We start from the raw sequence: 18,580 nt of genomic DNA, 5'->3' as shown, positions 1-18,580 counted from the left end.
CACCAGAGGGGAGGTAAGTGGGAGGACTGGTTAAATGGGTGATGGGGATGAGGGAGAGCACTTGTTGTGATGAGCACGGGGTGCTGTATGTAAGTGTTAAATCACTATATTGTACACCCGAAACTCATATTACACCATGTGTTAACTAACTGGACTTTTAATAAAAACTTACAAAAAATTTCTTTAAAATTAAGAAATGCATATATCGTATTAGATAAGAAATGTGTGTATTTGCCAGCTAGCTCACAACCCAACTACTGTCAAGAGACAAATGGCATTGAGCTTCTAGCTTCTCCTTACAGGAACACATAGACTAGGGTGCATCACTGGAGAGGTCATTTCTTTAACCTCCCTTGAATTCAAAAGACTGTGGTGAGGGGTGCCTCTCTTGGCAAAACCACACAATCACTACCCCTTAAGACCATTTCATAGAACTAAATTTGTTCACACCTAGCCAAAAGGAAATGCTGTAGATTAGGTTGCTGGTAAGAGATCAAATCAGATATTTTGGCAATTTCTTTTTTTTTTTTAAAGATTTTTTATTTATTTATTCATGAGAGACAGAGAGAGAGAGAGGCAGAGGCAGAGGGAGAAGCAGGCTCCCCGCCGAGCAGGGAGCGCAATGCGGGACTCGATCCCAGGACCCTGGGATCATGACCTGAGCCGAAGGCAGACGCTTAACCGACTGAGCCACCCAGGCGTCCCTTGGCAATTTCATAATAGCTCTTTAATGACCCAAGAATGCTGGAATACCCCCCAAGGGAACACAAATTTGTGAATTCCGAGTAGCAAATTCATTAAGAATGGCCATTAAAAAAATCTTAGGTAGGGGCACCTAGTTGGCTCAGTCGGCCGAGCATCTGACTCTTGATTTCAGCTCAGGTCTTGATCTCAAGGTCATGAGTTGAGCCCCATGTTGGGCTCCATCCTGGGTATGGAGCCTACTAAAAAAAAAAAACAACTTAGGTAATATCATGATTTAGGCTCCTGGTCACTATGAGTCTTCTCCTCCCCTCTTTACCACTCCACTTCCCCAAAAGAGAAGATATGGAATTTCATTCCTATATATCTCCCATTATCATGGGAGAGTCTACTCTCAACTATAGAGAGTCCTGCTTATAGACTGGGGTGGATTTAGTGACCCTTCTGACTTCTGTGCAGTCTTGACTTTGCCATTAAGAATGTTCTAACCTCCATGTAGCACCGGCCTCTTTGGGCTCTGTAGAGCATCCTGTCATATGGGACCGAGACGTGACCTCCGCCATGGACACTCGAGGAAGTACTGATGAAAAAACATTTTCATTTTCTCTTAATGGGAATCAGTATGGATTTCTCTCTGGTAATTCTGGAAAAGCAGTCTGCAAACTTTGATTGCCACGGTTCAGCAGGAGCTGCAGGAGACCACCTCCAATATGAGTGGGAACTTTGGAATTTTCCGGGGTGGGGAGTTTAGAGAGCAAGAAACAGGGGAAACACAGAAGTAAATGGGGGGTCATGGCTCCTCTGTCTCCGCCAATGGCATGTCCCGCCAGATCCTCCCACTGAATCAATCTCTATCCACGTGAATGCTCCCTGAAGTCAACACTGCTACAGGAAAGTATCTAGAGCCCACACCTTGGGTGTATGGCTTCCTTGTTTGTTTTTCCTTTTTGATACAGAACCTGCTCATCGTCTTGGCTATAAATCTCCTATTTTTAAATGAGGACATTTTCATCATGGTGCCTTCCATTGGGTTAAGACGGAAAATCAGAGCCCCTTCCTTTGACCAAACATTCCGGTGGCCCTGAAGGCATGAGTTTCCTCATGCCTAATAACCACTGGGGTGGAAGGAATACAGAGGAGTCATCCCAGCCATTGCCCAGTCTCAGAGCAGAACTGTGACAACTCTATCTCAGATGGGAGGGTACCTTTTTACTTATAGAAATATGCCGCACAGAGACTAAAATTCTCTTTAGTCCTTGATACTAGGACTGAACAGCCACTGTGTCCCAAAGTTCATCCTTTTACCAAACTCCATTCTTCTCTGCTATGGTTGAAGGTTTAAACCTGTTTACTCTTGTTTTCTCTTCAACAGAAAGAATAGCTGGTCTGCATTCCAGTTCAATATGGCAGGGGGAGCACATGTGAGAACTCCCTGCTCTTTTCCCACCGACGAATGAGGGATGAAATGGAAAACTCAGTTATATAAAAAAGATATAAATAAACACATGGGTGAGTGAGTAAATAAATAAATGTCTTTAAAACTGCCAAAATCAGGCTCAGAAACAAAAGGAGACTCCTTGGGGAATAAAACACAGAAGGAAAAGTATAGTGATAAATGGGGGCCAAAAGCCATATATGGTCCACTGGCGCCTGGGACTGGATGCAGACAGCCGGGCAAGAACTGTGGCCTCTGAGTGGCTTCTCATGTAAAGGTGGGGACTAGGGCCACACTCCTCACACGTAAACAGGGGCTGACATAGCTCTGCCCACCTGAGGTGGTTCCTGCCCTCAAATGGACTGCTTCCCAAGGTAGGCAGCTGCAGCTGAGGTCCCAGTCCAAGATCATTATCAGGGACTAGCACTGTACAAGAAAACAGAGGTAGAAATCGACCATCCAGACATGAGGGAGCCCAAGCTGAGACACTAATATATGACCCGGTTAAGAGTGAAGTGACCTACATGGCCTGGAACAACATTTTCCCCAGGAAGGAAGGGCATATGCAAGAGAAACCCCCCTACACACAGATAATGAGCTTTTAAACAAAGATTTTAGAAAACAAGGGAAAACTCAGAATCAAGAAAAGCTGTCAAGAAACCAGTAAAAGTAGAATTCACACCTGAAAAATATATAGACATTGAAACAGTCCAAAATGGACTCTAAATAAATACTTCAATACCTTAAAGAAATAAAGAAAATAATAAGATCCCAAGAAACACAGGCTTATAAAAGAGCAATATGTAGATATTTTAAAATGTAATCCAAAAACTTGGGAGGAAATACAGTTATTGAAAATAAAAGAACAAACAGAGCCAAACAGATGGCCTAAATAGGAGGCATGAGAAAACTTGAGAAAGAATTCATGAATTGGAGGACAAAACTGAAGTAATATATCATTACAGGGAGTGTACCAAGATGGAAAAAATAAAGGAAGCATTAAGAGACGCGGAGGATAGGGGCACCTGCGTGGTGCAGTCGGTTAAGCATCTGATGCTTGGTTTCAGCTCAGGTCGTGATCTCAGGGTCATGAGATCAAGCCCCGTATCAAGCTCCACGCTCAGCATGGAGTCTGCTTAAGTTTCTCTCTCCCTCTGCCCCTCCCCGCCACGCTCCCCACCTCTCTCTTTCTAAAATAAATAAATCTTAAAAAAACAGGGAGACAGAAGATAAATTAAGTGATCTGCAAAACCATATGCCAAAGGCAACTTTGAGAATGAAGAAAAAAGAAGGGTAAGATGTAATTTTCAGAAAAACAATGAGTAAAACTGAAGAAAAATTTGAGTCCTTTGGCTGAAAGAAATCATGTACTGAGCAGGTTAAATGAAAATAAATCACACATCGATATACTTCATCATGTGCACCAAAGAAAAAGGAAATCTTAAAAGCTAAAAGAAGGAGAAAACAAGTTACCTACAAAAGAACTATAATCAAACAGTAGATTTCTTATCCACAAACGGAGGAAGTCCACAGACTATTTGTTAGTTTCTTCTAAGTGCTAAGGGAAAACAAGCATGCACCGATAATTTTATGCCCAGCCAAATTTTCACTCAAGGATGAGGACAAAATAAAGACATTTTTGCAAATAAGGACTAGGGAACTTTGGTACCACTCCTCACAGAAAGAACTGGTAAAGGTTATAGTTAACAAGAAGGAAAATGAACTCACAAGGAGTGACCCGCAAGGACAAGAAGGAAAGGAAAATTAACGGCTTATTTCTATACTCCATAAAATGGGCTTTTTAAGTCTTTTAAAGACAATTTTCTCTTTTCTGCTATTTATCATCTCAATTCCTTTATCACTTTATTTTTCACCCAAAGGAACTGCTGGCTTATACTTTCCATTTTTCTCAATACTTGTTTCCTATTCTGTAGCTGGGGTAGGTGATAGCCATATTGCACTCTACGCTTTTCTACGCTGTGCTTCATGTCTGGGTCATGCCTCAACTTCCTTCCCAGGGACAAACAATGTCTACATGGTTTAGATAAATTCCTATGGCATTAAACCACTTTTGGAGACTTCCGGGGGAAAAGATGGGGAAAAAAATCTCCAGATTGGCCTTTTTAACCAGAAATTTTGCTCCCATCTACCAAATCCTTCCTTCGTAATCCAGTTTAAGTAGAAGCAGCAAAGAAAGGCATATAAAAATAGTAAGCCTCATTTGGGGATTTATTCCAAAAGCCAACTTTGAGGTCGATCTTACGCCAAGTCAGTCTCTTACACCTTGAAGCATATATTATCATCACCAATATTCAAAATGATAAACGTGTGACATGACATCATCTTTTGCCATCTGAGAAAGACTCCCCTGTGTTCATCAGAGTGTCTTTACTGATGCAGGAAGGTATAGTTCACAAAGGTAGTGACCAAAATGGTTTGGGGGCTTCTTCTCCATTAAACACCTCCATTCCTATAACTGAAATGTTAACTGAATTTTCACTGAACCGTATTCTTAGCCCCATTCCTACCATTGCTGCCTGAACACTTTTGGTTTCTCTCTTCTAAGTTCTGGAGTTTCCTTACTACTTAAAAAAAGCACCACCTATGCCCTAGAATAGTGGTTCTTCACGTTTTTAGGGTCAGGTACACCCCCTCCACAAATACCAATAAAGCTATGGATCCTCTCTAAAGGAATTTACATGTATACGTAGTTACACCAAGAACAAAACAATTTTAAAGGGTTCACTGACCCCATAAAGCCCACCCATGGACTCTGACTCCAGAACCTCCATCCTAGAGAGAAACAGGATCAGCTTACAGGACTACAAGGCTTCTACTGCCTAGATCCTGAGGCAGTCACTTAGCTTTTCCCAGGACTGCTGTCCAGCCCACAGGCATTCTCTTCATCATTCCACGCTTGTATGCCCCTGGCGTGGGAGCTAGGCCCCAGTCAGACATGAACAAAGTGTCACTGAGTGAGCCCCTGCCTCAGACAAACACCCTAGCCGCAAACCCTCAAAGTAGACGTCCTAACAGCCTTGTGAAAAAGTCTCTGCCCGCCTTCCCCTTAGATTTGCTCTTAACAATGTGTACATAATAACTGTGCAGTCTGGAGGAGGTGACAATTCAGCGGGCAGGCAGCTTTATACTGTCATAAACCTCACTGGTTCAGCTCCTTTGATTTATGCAATCCCAGCACTAATTGCTTAAGACACGTGCCCAGTGCCCATGGCAGGAAGAGGCTGTTTATGGCACAAACTCTCTGGGCCACAATTCCCTTCCCCCAACTGACATCCACATTCACATGATTAAAAGCCCAATGAAAATCTGTTACTGGGTACCCAATAACTTATTATTAGAGCCTAGAATATGCCCCGCTTGGGCTATAAACAGTATTTAGGGGCCAGTGTGGGCTGCCTAAAAGTGTCCTATTGTTATTTCTGTCTGGAAGTTTCCCTTCTGGGGAATTAGGCAGATGGAGTGGGTTGGGGGGAAGCGGGAGGAAGGAGAGCCGCAGCTGGGAAAGAAAGAGGCAATCTGGTTTACCTGGGCAGCGTGGGCAGCACAGATGAGGAATATGCACAGGGGACAGGCAATGGAGGCTTGGACATCTGACTCGGCTGCAGAGCACATTCCCATTCTGGAAGAGAAGAGGCAACCATGAAAAAAAATTAAGGTCTCTCAAAGGTCACCTGCGCTCATGCCCCTTTGGCAAACAGTCATGCCGGGACTCACCCAGACAGTGAATGACACATTCCCAAGTAGCTGAATGGAATCACCACTTTCTTCCCTTTTCTCATCACTAGCACCTCTGCTGGGTTGGTTCACTGCTTACTGGCATATTTTTCAAAAGCTCAGGTCACTCTTGCTCTGGTTTTCAAAGCTTCCCGCCAACTGTGGAAGGCTCCTCCTGGCCTGCCTTTGTGGTGTTTCCACCACTTCCGGCTCCAGCTGCACATCGACGGGAGCCTAGTCTAATTACAGGATCACCTGCCCAATGCCACGGGAGGGAAGGGATAACGAGCGATGCGGTCCCCTGAGCAGCTAGCCACCCCTGGGCAAGGAGACATCACTGGCACATGGGTCCTGGATTCCATGTAACTCTGCCTTGGACCAGCGGGCTGGGCGGGCGCCTTCTCTCCTCACTTCCTGTTTCAGTCATAAGCTTTCTGAAAACAAGCTAAGCTTTGGAATTGAGCTGATTACCTAGCATGCCTGGGCGGGGGTGACTGGGTCCCTGCCCCACTTACAATTACAGGACCCCTAGCTCTGACAGCTCTCAACCATTGTTAGATCAAAGGAAGCCTTTGGAAATCAATTTTGCATTAGCATTTCCATCCATAATTCATTCCAAGCAAGGGTGACTTGTATCTATCACGCTCTTGTGGGGCAAGAGGATGAAAAAGAGGGTGGGGAATGAGAAGATGCCTAGCACTGGAGCTGTCGGTACTCGGATCGTATTAACATTTTCACTGCCCTGCAGATGGCAAAACTCAGCCCCCAAGGGTTAGCTGTCCATTTCCAATGTGTTGCGTCAAGAATCTGACGCAATCATGTCATACCAGGGAGCTAATCAGTACCCAGATGCTCTATTTAATACCTGCCCCAGCCATTGAAAGAGGCAGGCTTCTTTTATCCAAATCTGAATCACCCTACCATAAAACCTCTTTCTTTTCTCGTGGACTTTCTAGAATACGTTTTTGGAGTGTTGCATTTGGAAACACCACACAGCCTCCTTATGTGTCACGCTCCGCAGAGCCAGGTGGTATCATCTTGAAGTGAAATCACCCAAGCACATCAGAAACCACTCCTTCTGGCTGAGGCCTACACCAATGCCTCCTTAAAACCTTAAACTGAATTCTGTTCTAGAGTTAACAGATGAATAAAAATAATAACCATAACAATAGCGATGATGATCGCCCTGACAGCAGTTAACATCTCTTGAATGTTGGCTGTGACCGAGCACAGTTTTAGGTGACTGAAACCTATTAGTGAATTTAATCCTTCCCACAATCCTGTGAAATACATAGTATCATCATCCCGTTTAAAGAAAAAGAAGCTGAAGGGATCTCAGAGAGTTCAGGTAACTTGTCCAATGTAACACAGCTTACAGGTGGCAGAGCCAGGGTCGGAAACATGGTCTGTCTTAACTCCAGAGCCCAGTAGTCTCTTAACATGACTTCCTACTGCCTGAAGGTTAGGTTTCCACGTGCTTAGAATTCTAAAAGCCCAACTTCTACTTAAATGGCAAAAGAATCTGGCTTGCAAGTGACTGCTTCTATACTACCTAGGCACTAAGGAGGAATTACAAGTTCTTCCACAAGGTCTCAAGTGAGAGGCTGGTCTTGAAAATTCTTTCCATATGCTCGGAGTTCTCCATTCTCAAGGCCTGGTACAAGGCCTCCTTACCCAAGTGGTTCTCCACCAGGGGTCATTTTGTTCCCAAGCAACCTGGACCATGTCTCAGGTCATTTTTGGTTGTCACAACTGGAATTGGTGTTGTTGGTGTCTAGTGGGTAGAGACCAGGGATGGGGTAAACATCCTACAATGTACAGGACAGCCCCCACAACAAGGAATAACCTGTCCCTGAGTGGCAATAGAGCAGAAATTGAAAAGCCAAGGCCTAGTATAAGACAGTAGAGGCTTATTCAGAAAGATGGAACACAGCTGTGGTCCTGGGTCAAGGCCATGGAAAGAAGATGAGAGTACCTGCTTTGCCTATTGCAAAGATGGCATTTAAGGTGTCCAAACACCCCTCTGAATGTCTGGTCAGGAGTCAAGGCCAAGCCAAGAGAACTGTAATGGTTACCAGGGACAGGCCAAGGTTCTGCAGCCTCAATGCTAATTACTGCTACTGGCCCATACATCAAATATGCTCTCTCAATCAACCACTGTATTATCTGTCCTAATCTCTTCTCTAAAGGCCAGCCTTGAAAATGATCTTCAAAAACGATTTTGTCCATAATCCAGGCATTACTTTGAGCTCTGTTTCCCTACTCCTGCTATCAAACTTTTTTACCTTCTCCCCACCATGGCCCATATCATTTGGCTAGGAGACCATAAATATCTGTCCATAGCAAATACTTAGAGATCCCCCAAGCCAAATGGCAACAAGAGGAAAAGAGTCAGGAGACATTTATTTCTCCTGACAAGCTGCTTCCTATCTTCTCTTAGGCTTTCACCACCCCTGCTTCCCAGCCATCTGGGCACCGGAAGCACCTCTGCATGCCGAGGAGCAAACTGGGTGTCACATTGTACCTCTGAGCAGATGCAGTTGACACAGTAAACCAACCCATAAGGTTCCAGGTAAGGATGCCATCTCTCGCCCACTCTGTACTTCTTGTCTTGAAACACACAGTATGTCTCTGAATCTGTGAGGAAGGAGATGGAGAATATGCCTGTTAGGCCCCACAGACAAAGTCATCAAATCCAAAGGCAATTGCACTTTCCATCTGTTTTTGTGTTACATCAAGAGCAGAGGCATAGGGAATGTTTCCAGAACCTACTACGGGCTGTGTTTCACATGCTGTGCTTATTCGATCCTACAATGACCCAGTACGGTAGACACCACTGTGAGTCTCGTTTCACAGATGAGGGAAATCAAGTCATATAACCAGTAAGTAACTGACAGGAGAGTCAAACCCAGCTTTGCCTGAGTGAAGCCAAAGTCTTGGTGACTGCTCTGTTAACAATGGTAAGATAAGGGTGCACGTCGTGTGTCCTTCTGGAAAAGGCTGTGCTCCCTTGCTGTGGAAATGCAAGCTAAGGTCTGAAATGCTGATCTTTCTCCGAGCTGCCCGGGGGGTGGTGTAGCAGTAATGAACTAGACGCATTGTGTTAAGTTCCTATAAATGGCTTTTGCCCATGCGTGCTAATATCATTCAATCATGAAACAAATATTTGGGCACTTACTATTGGTCAGGCACTCTGCTGACTGCTGGGAATAAGATGGTGAGCAAAACTACCCACAGTCCTTGTTCTCCTCAACTTACAGACTTGTTCTTCTGTAAACGACTCCCAATTTGCTCAAAAGGAATGCCTCCTTCCCCTTTGATGAACAGAAATTTTGATAACCACAGCTTATCTTGTGCCACAGTTCCTTGAGCACATACTATGTTACTTGCATTCCTTTACACATCTTATTTCTCCATCAAAGTAAAAGTTCCTCAAAATCAGGCAACATTTATTCTGTTTATCACATGGCCTAGCACACCACACCGTGGCCAAGAAATGTAATCAATTAGCAAACGACTGGTAAATGAATCTCCAAACCATGTGATTCGCCTTTGAATCCCATCCTCATCTATCCACTGCTTCCCAATCACACAAGGTCAAAGCAAACTAGGACTCTTCTTGTAGCAAACACACTAGTCTCCCCCACTCTCCAGTACACATTTCCCTGATGATCAAAATTTTAAAAGAAAGAAAAGGCAGATAAGCAAGAAACTGGGAGAAGATATATATACTTTTAAAGATTTTATTTATTTATTTGAGAGAGAGAATGAAAGAGAGAGAATGAGAGGGGGTAGGGTCAGAGGGAGAAGCAGACTTCCCGCTGAGCAGGGAGCCCAACATGGGACTCGGTCCCAGGACTCTGGGATCATGACCTCAGCTGAAGGCAGACACTTAACTGACTGAGCCACCCATGTGCCCCAAGGGAGAAGATATTTCCAACCAATAAAGTATTAGAATCGGGAACCTTTTCTCATCATTTAAATTAATAAGTAAAATACCAACCAATCCCAACAGAAAAAAATATCTATTTATCCAGGACATGAATAACAATTTGAGGGAAGAAGAAATGGGAAACAGGCAACAAACATGAAAAGATGTTCAACCTCACTAGTAATCAGAGATTCAGATTAAAACTACACTGAGATCATTGTCTCAAGTCACTCACTGCTTCAAAGACCCACGGTGATTTTTTCCAGCGACCTGCAAGATAAATTCCAATTTACTTTTCAAAGCTTGATTTCCAACTTCTTCAGAATGATGAACTGGGAGTCAGGAAATCTGGGTTTGAATCCTAACCAACTCTAGCTGTGTGGCACTGAGCTAATCATTGAAACTGTCAATCTAAAAAAAATTTAAAAATAGGGGTGCATGGGTGGCTCAGTCGGTTAAGCACTGGACTCCTGATTTCAGCTCAGGTCATGATCTCAGGGTTGTGGGATCAAGCCCCACATCGGGCTCTGCACTCAGAGTGGAGTCTGCTTAAGATTCTCTCTCTCCCTCTCCCTCTGCCCCTCCCCCTCAAAACAATGATAAAAAATTAAAACATAAAAAATAAAAATAAAAAAATAAACTGTCAGTCTCAGTTTTCAACACCTATGAAATATAGATTATCTGTTTCCCAAGCAGAGTTTGGAGGATTAATCGAAATTCTTTGTAAATTATAAAGTACTACAAAATGTAGAGCATTATTTTATGTTAATTATTTTCTTTTTAGAAAAGTAATTTATACTTAATGTAGAAAACTGGAAAACATTCACAAAGTTCCAAAAAGAACAAAATAAAAACATAAATGTATAAATATGAAAAACATTATACACAATTCCAGCAGGAGACAACCACTTGTAATATACTGGTAACTTACAAATAGCCTGTGGGTTGAAGGAAAAAATCAAAAGGGAAATTAAAAAATAGTTTGTACTAAATGAAAATAAAAACACAGCATATCAAAATCAGTGGGATTTGGCTAAAGAAGTACTTAAAGGGAAATTTATATCACTAAAATACCTACATTAAAAAGGGAGAAAAGTCTCAAACCAAGACACTAGAAAAAGTAGAGCAAAATAAACCAAAAGCAAACAGAAGAAAGGAATAATAAAGAAGTCAGTGAAATCGAAGACAGAAAATCAACAGAAAAAAATCAGTGAGACCAAATCTGGTTTTTAAATAAAATCAATAAAATTGATAAACTTCTTACAAAACTAGCAAAGATAAAAAGAGAGAAGATGAGAATTCCCAATATTAGGGACAACAGAGAGCATTCTAAAAAAGGATAAAAAAAAGGAATATTATGAATAACTTTATGCCATCTAAGTTAGCAACCTAGATGAAACGGATTAATTCCTTGAATGACACAAATTACCAAAGCTCAATCTAGAAGAGATAGATAACCTGAATATTCCTATATCCTTTTTTTGATTTATTTATTTGAGAGAGAGAGAGCAAGGGGAGGGGTAGAGCGAGAGAAAGAATCTCAAGCAGACTCCCCACTGAGTGCATAGCCCAATGCGAGGCTTGATTTCAGGATCCTGAGATCACGACCTGAGCTGAAATCAAGAGTCAGAGGCTTAACTGACTAAGCCATCCAGGCGCCCCTCTTATGTCTTTTAAAGAACTTGAATTTGTAGTTAAAAATTTTGTCACAAAGAAAACTCCAGGGCCAGATGGCTTCACTGGTCAATTCTATCAAACATTCTACCAAACATTTCAGAAAAAAATGAAAAAGAGGGGTCACTTCCCAACTAAATCATTGATGTAGGCATGACCCTGACATGAAAACAAGATTAAAGGTATTACAAGAATAAAAATAAAACTGTAGACCAATATCCCTCCTGAACATAGATACAAACATTCTCAATAAAATTCCAGTAAATTAAACCCAACGATATATAAAAAGGATGATACTTTATGAGCAAGTGGGATTTATCCTGAAAATTAAAGGCTAATTCAACATTCACAGTTCAGTCAACATAATTCACCATATCAACAAACTGGACAAGAAGAATCATGTAATCATCGCAACAGATGCCAAAAAAAAACACTTGACAAAATTCTACATCCATTTGTGACAGAAACTCTCAGCAAAGTAGAAAAAGACCTTCCTCAACCTAATTAAGGGCATCTTCAAAAAAACCTACAGTTAACATTATACTTAATGGAAAAAGACAATGCTTTCTCCCTAAGATGGGGAGTTATGGAAGGATGTCTGCTCCACCACCTTGGAGATCCTAGCCAGTGGAATCAGGTAAGAAAAAGAAGGAAAAGGCGTACATATTAGAGAATAAAACACAAAACTGTTCTATTTATAGATGGTATGACTGTCTACAAAGAAAAATCCCAAAGAATCGATTTAGAGTTAGTAAAAATAGTAAGAGAATTTAAGCAAGATTACAGAATACAAGGTCAATATAAAAAAGCTGATCACGTTTATATATTCTACAAAGAACAATCAGAAATTGGAATTTGAGGGGGGTGGGAGGGATGGGGTGGCTGGGTGATAGACATTGGGGAGGGTATGTGCTATGGTGAGCGCTGTGAATTGCGTAAGACTGTTGAATCACAGACCTGTACCCCTGAAACAAATAATACATTATATGTTTAAAAAAAAAAAAAAAGGAAGAAGATAGCGGGAAGGGAAAAATGAAGGGGGAGGAAATCAGAGGGGGAGACGAACCATGAGAGACTATGGACTCTGAGAAACAAACTGAGGGTTCCGGAGGGGAGGAGGGTGGGGGGATGGGTTAGCCTGGTGATGGGTATTAAAGAGGGCACGTACTGCATGGAGCACTGGCTGTTATACGCAAACAATGAATCATGGAACACTACATCAAAAACTAATGATGTAATGTATGGTGGTTAACATAACATTAAAAAAAAGAATATTTATCTGAAAAAAAACTGGAATTTGAAAAAGTACCTTTTGCAATAGCTCCCCCTAAACATAGACACACTGAGGTATCTAACAAAATGTATGCCAGATCTCTAATCAGAAACCTACAAAACTATGACAAAAGAAACCAAAGGAGTCCTAAAAAATGGACAGGTATGCCTTGTTTGTGGACTGGAAGTCACAATATTGTGAAGATGTCAGTTCCCCCCAAAGTGACTTATAGATTCAATGAAACCCAAAACCAAATACTAGCGGGATATTTTATAGAAATTGGTACTCTCATTCAAAAGTTCATATGAAAATGTAAAGGAGTAGAAGAGCCAAAACAGTCTGACAAAGAAAGATTTGGGAGGACATATACAAAGTGATTTCATGACTTAATGTAAAATTATAGTTTTCAAGGCAATGTGTTTTTGGCAAAAGGTTAGACAAACATATCAACAGAACAGAATGATGAGTCGAAAAACAGACCCACACATAAACGTAGTCAATTGATTTTCAACAAAGGTGCAAAGACCATTCAAAGGAGAAACAGTATTCTTTTCAACAAATGCTGCTGGAACATTTGAATAGTCATATACAAAACATGAACTAAAATGAATCTGTCACTCAGACCACATACAAAAATTAATTCAAGATGGATCATAGACTTCCATGTAAACTAATATTTTAAAACTTCTAGAAGAAAACATTGAAGGCTATCTTGGTGATATTGGGTTAGGCAAAGACTTCTGAGATATGACACCAAAACCACAGTCCATAAAAGAAATATAAAATAGGACCTCGCCAAAATTAAGGACTTCAAAATTAAGGACTTCTGCCTTTGAAAGAGTGGTAAAGGGGTACCTGGGTGGCTCAATCGGTTGAAGTGTCTGCCTTCGGCTCAGGTCATGATCTCAGGGTCCTAGGATCGAGCGCCTCGTTAGGCTCCCTGCTCAGAAGGGAACCTGATTGTCTCTTTTCCTCTGTCCCTCCCCCTGCTTTTGCTCTCTTTATTTCTCAAATAAATCAATAAAATATTTTTAAAAAAGAGTACAGAGAATAAAAAGTAAAGCTAAGGGATGAGAGAAATTATTTGCACATCCTCTTTCTGATAAAAGATTTTATCCAGAATACATAAAGAAATCTCAAAACTTAAGGATAAGGAAAGAAATGATCCAATTTTTAAAACAGGGATACAATTTGAATAGACACTTTACCAAGGAAGATATACAGGTATCAAACATATAATTAATCAGCAGGGAAACACACACTGAAACCATGATGAGATATCACTACCCACCTATCAGAATGGCTAAACTCAAAAAACCTAACCATACTAAGTGCTGGTGAGGATGTGAAGCAACAGGAACTTTCCTGTATTTGCTGGTGGAAATGCAAAATAGTAACAGCCATGCTGGAAACAAGGGGGCAGTTTCTTATAAAGTTACACAGAACACTTACTATACAACCCAACAATCTCACTCCTAGGTATTTTCCTGAGAGAAACAAGAACATATATGCAGTTCATGAGAACCCTGGCACTTTAGTCAGCTGATGCAGGTTTAAAAAAGTGGTTGGTGAAATATTATTAATCAAATCTACATCAATAAAATGATCATCATAACTGAAAAAAAAACCCATATTCACACAAAAACCTGTACCTACATGTTTAGAATGGCTCTTTTCATGGTCTACAAAACCTAAAAACACCTTGAATGTCCTTCAGCTGATGAATCTATAAACACCCACACAATGGAATATTAGCAATAAAAAGAAATGAAAGTCGGAGGCACACAAACATAGATGAATCTCAAAGGCATTACACTAAATGAGGAAAGCCAGACTCAAAGTCCACATATGGTATGATTCTACTTCTTTTCATTCTGGAAAAGGCAAAACGATAGGGACAGAAAACAGATCCATAGTTTCCAAGGGAAGAAGTTTAACTACAAAGGGGCACAGAGGGAATCTGTTGGGAGATGGAGTCATTTTTGTATCTTGATTATGGCAATGCCTATGTGACAGAATGCTTCTGTCAAAACTCACAGAACTGTACCCTACAAAAAGGGTGAATTTTGTCGCATGTAAACTATACCTTAATAAAACATAAAAAAAAAAAAAATAGAGGAAAGAAAAATCACAGATAATTCCCCTCCCAGAGGATAATCACTTTTAACATTCCAGTAAGGTCACTCCCATTTTTTTTCCCTTTTTTTAAATTAATAGACTTTGTTTCTTACAGCAGTTTGAGGTTTGCAAAAAAATCGAGCAGACAGTACAGAGTTCTCATATATCCTCTCTTGACCTCACCCCCAATTCCCTTGTTTATTAACATCTTATGGTAAGTGTGGTACATTTGTTACAATTAATGAATCACTAGTGAGATATTAACATTAACTAAAGCACATGAGCATGCACTTTGTTATGACAAATGTATAATGATATATATCCACCTTCACAGTATCATACAGAATCATTTCAGTGCCCTAAATATCCCGTTTTCTGCCTGTTCATCCCCTCCCTTTTCTCTCTCCTTAACTGCTGAAAACCACTGATTTTTTTTTTTTTACTGTCTTTATACTTTTGTCTTTTCAAGATGTCATATCGTTAGAATCATAGTGTGTGACGTCTTTTTAAACTTGCTTCTTTCACTTAGAACTATGCATTTAAGGTTCCTCCACGTCTTTTCATTGCTTGACAGCTCATTTATTTTGTCACTGAGTAATATTCTGTTGTATGGACGTACAGCTTATTTATCAATTTACCTATTGAGGGACATCTTGGTGGCTTCTGATTATTGGAAATGGTGAATAAAACTGCTATAAATGCTTGCATGCAGGTTTCGTGTGGACATGTTTTCAACTCACTTAGATAATAATGCCTATGGATGACATAGTATGGCAATGTTTAGCTTTGTAGGAAACTTCCAAACTGTCTTCCAACATGACTATACAATTTTACATTCCCACCAGCAACGGATGACAGTTCCTGTTGCCCCACATCCTCACCAGGATTTGGTGTCTTCTGTATTTCCAGTCTCAGCCATTCTAAATAGGTGTGTTGATTTAATTTATAATTCCCTAATGACATAGGATGCGGAGCATCTCTTCATGTACTTATTTGCCACCCTGATATCTTCTTTGGTGAGGTGTCTGTTTAGCTCTTGGCCTACTTATTAATTAGGTTGGTCATTTCCTTTTCTTTCTTGTGTGAGATTTAAGAGCTCTTTGTATATTTTGGATACAAGTCCTCTATCAGGTACGCATTTTGCAAATATTTTCCCTCAGTCTGTGGCTTGTCCTTTCAGTCGCTCAACAGTGTCTTTTGCAGAGCAGAAGTTTTTACTTTTAATGAAGTCCAATTTATCAATTTTTTCTTTCATGGAGCGTGCTTTTGGTGTTGTATCTAAAAGCTCATGACCAAACCCGAGGTCACCTAGATTTTCTCCTATGTTATCTTTTAGAAGTTTTATACGTATGTATTTTATATTCAGACCTTTGATCCATTTCGAGTTATTTTTGTGAAAGGTTTAAGGTCGGTGTCTACATTCTTTTTTTTTTTTTTTTTTTTGCATGTGGATGTCTAGTTGTTCTGGCACTATTTGTTGAAAAGATTATCCTTTTTCCAATGAAATGTCACTGCTCCTTTTGTCGAGATCAGTTTGCTATGCTTGTATGGGTCTATTTCTGGGCTCTCTATTGTGTTCCATTGATCTATTTGTCTCTTCTTTCAACAACACCACAGTCATGATTACTGTAGCTTTATAGCAAGTCTCGAAGTTGGGTAGTGTCAGTCCTCCAACTTTATTGTTCTTCAATGTTGTGTTGGAAATTCTGGGTCTTTTACCTTTTCATGGCAACTTTAGAATCACTTTGTTTATTTACACAAAGTAAATTGCTGGGATTTTGATTGGTATTATATTGAATCTATAGATCAAGTTGGGGAGAACTGGTATCTTGATAATATTGGGTCTTCCTATCCATGAGCATGGAATATCTTTTCCATTTATTTGATTCCTTTCCTGAGAATTTTGTAGTTTTCCTTACAGAGATCTTGTACACATTCTGCTAGATTTATACCTAAGTAATTTCATTTCTTTTTGGTGCTAATGTAAACGGCATTGTGTTTTTAATTACAAATTCCAATTGTTCATTGCTGGTACATAGGAAAGCAATTGACTTTTATATATTAACCTTGTATCCTTCAACCTTGCTATAATTGCTTATTAATTTGGGGACGGTTTTTTAATTGATTCTTTAGAACTTTTTACACAGATAATCATGTCATCTGTAAACAAAGGTAGTTTTATTTCTTCCTTCCCAACATTTACACCATTGTTTCCATTTCCCATCTTACTGCATTAGCTATGACTTCAAGTACAATGTTGAATTGGAGTGGTCAAAGGAGACATCATTGCCTTGTTCCTGATCTTAGGGGGAAAGCACCTAGTTTCTCTCCATTGAGTGTGGTGTTAGTTATAGATTTTTTTGTAGATGTTCTTCATGAAGTTGAAGAAATTCCCCTCTATTCCTAGTTTGCTGGATAGTGTTGGATTTTGTCAAATCTTCTTATGCATCTATTGCTATAATCATATGGTTTTTCTTCTTTAGCCTGTTGATGTGATGGATTACATTAATTGATTTTTGAATGCTGGAACAGCCTTGCATGCCTGGAATAAATTCCATAATTTGTGGCTTTTTCATACATTGTTGGATTCAATTTGCTAATATTTTGCTGAGGATTATTGCATTAGAGATACTGATCTGTAGTTTTCCTTTCTTGTAACATCTCTTTCTGGTTTTGGTATCAGGGTAATGTTGGCCTCATAGAATGAGTTAGGTAGTATTCTTTCTGCTTCTATCTTCTAAAACAGACTGAAGAGTGTCAGTATTATTTCTTCCTTAAATGTTTGGTCAATTTCACCAGTTCATCCTCTGGGCCTGGTACTTTCTGTTTTGGAGGGTTATGAATTATTGATTCAATTTCTTTAATAGATATAAGCTATTCAGACTGTCTATTTCTTCTTGTGTGAGTTTTGTTGAATTTTATCTTTCAAGGTATTGGTCCATTATTTCTAAGTCATCAAATTTGTGGACACAGAATTGTTCATTATATTCCTTTATTATCCTTTTGATATCAATGGGTCAATAGTGATGATGGCTTTTCTTTCATTTCTGATATTAATAATTGTGTCTTCTCCCTTTTTTCTTAATTAACCTGGCTAGAGGTTTATTCTATGGATCTCTTCAAGGAATCAGTTTTGGTGTCATTGATTTTTCTCTATTGTTTCCCTGGTTTCACTTTCATTGATTTCTGCTTTAGTTTTTTAAAATTTATTTTCTTTTGCTTACTTTGGATTTGATTTGCTCCTGTTTTCTAGTTTCTTTTTTTAAGATGTTTTGTTTATTTATTTGACAGAGAGAGAGCACAAGCTGGGGGAGCAGTGAGGGAGAGGGAGAAGCAGGCTTTCTGCTGAGCAGGGAGCCCAATGCAGGGCTCCATCCCAGGACCCTGGGATCATGATCTGAGCTGAAGGCAGATGCCTAACCTACTGAGCCACCCAGGCACCCCTAGTTTTCTAGTTTCTTAAGGTGAAACTCAAGACTGTTGACAGTAGATCTTTCTTCTTCTAATATCTTCATTCTATGCTATAAATTTCCCCTAAGCACTGCTTTTGCTGCATCCTGTGAATTTTGATAGAACAAGTTCTATCTTTATTTTCATATAATTCAAAATATTTTAAAATTTCTCTTGAGATTTCTTTGACTCATATGTTATTTTTAAAAGATTTTATTTATTTATTTATTTATTTATTTATTTATTTATTTATTTGAGAGAG

At 40.0% G+C, this 18,580-nt stretch overlaps 1 protein-coding gene across 6 annotated transcripts in view; it reads right to left on the bottom strand.

The window, feature by feature from the left end:
• Nucleotides 1-18,580, bottom strand: part of CHRDL1 (chordin like 1) — a 111,446-nt gene that overhangs the window by 73,482 nt on the left and 19,384 nt on the right. For all 6 annotated transcript variants that reach the window (XM_088028944.1, XM_088028945.1, XM_088028946.1 and 3 more), the window contains 2 exons: nucleotides 8,397-8,509; nucleotides 5,684-5,777 (listed from right to left, as the gene is read on the bottom strand). In XM_088028944.1, coding sequence (XP_087885070.1) covers nucleotides 5,684-5,777; nucleotides 8,397-8,509 — 207 coding nt within the window. The remainder of the gene's footprint in view (nucleotides 1-5,683; nucleotides 5,778-8,396; nucleotides 8,510-18,580) is intronic.

This window comes from Eumetopias jubatus, unplaced genomic scaffold (assembly GCF_037043125.1).
Source record: "Eumetopias jubatus isolate StellerSeaLion01/CBP00866 unplaced genomic scaffold, mEumJub1_p1.0 scaffold_11, whole genome shotgun sequence".
NCBI classification, from domain to species: domain Eukaryota; kingdom Metazoa; phylum Chordata; class Mammalia; order Carnivora; family Otariidae; genus Eumetopias; species Eumetopias jubatus.
The sequence above is the reverse complement of the archived record's forward strand: the minus strand, read 5'-3'. Positions and strand labels throughout refer to the sequence as shown.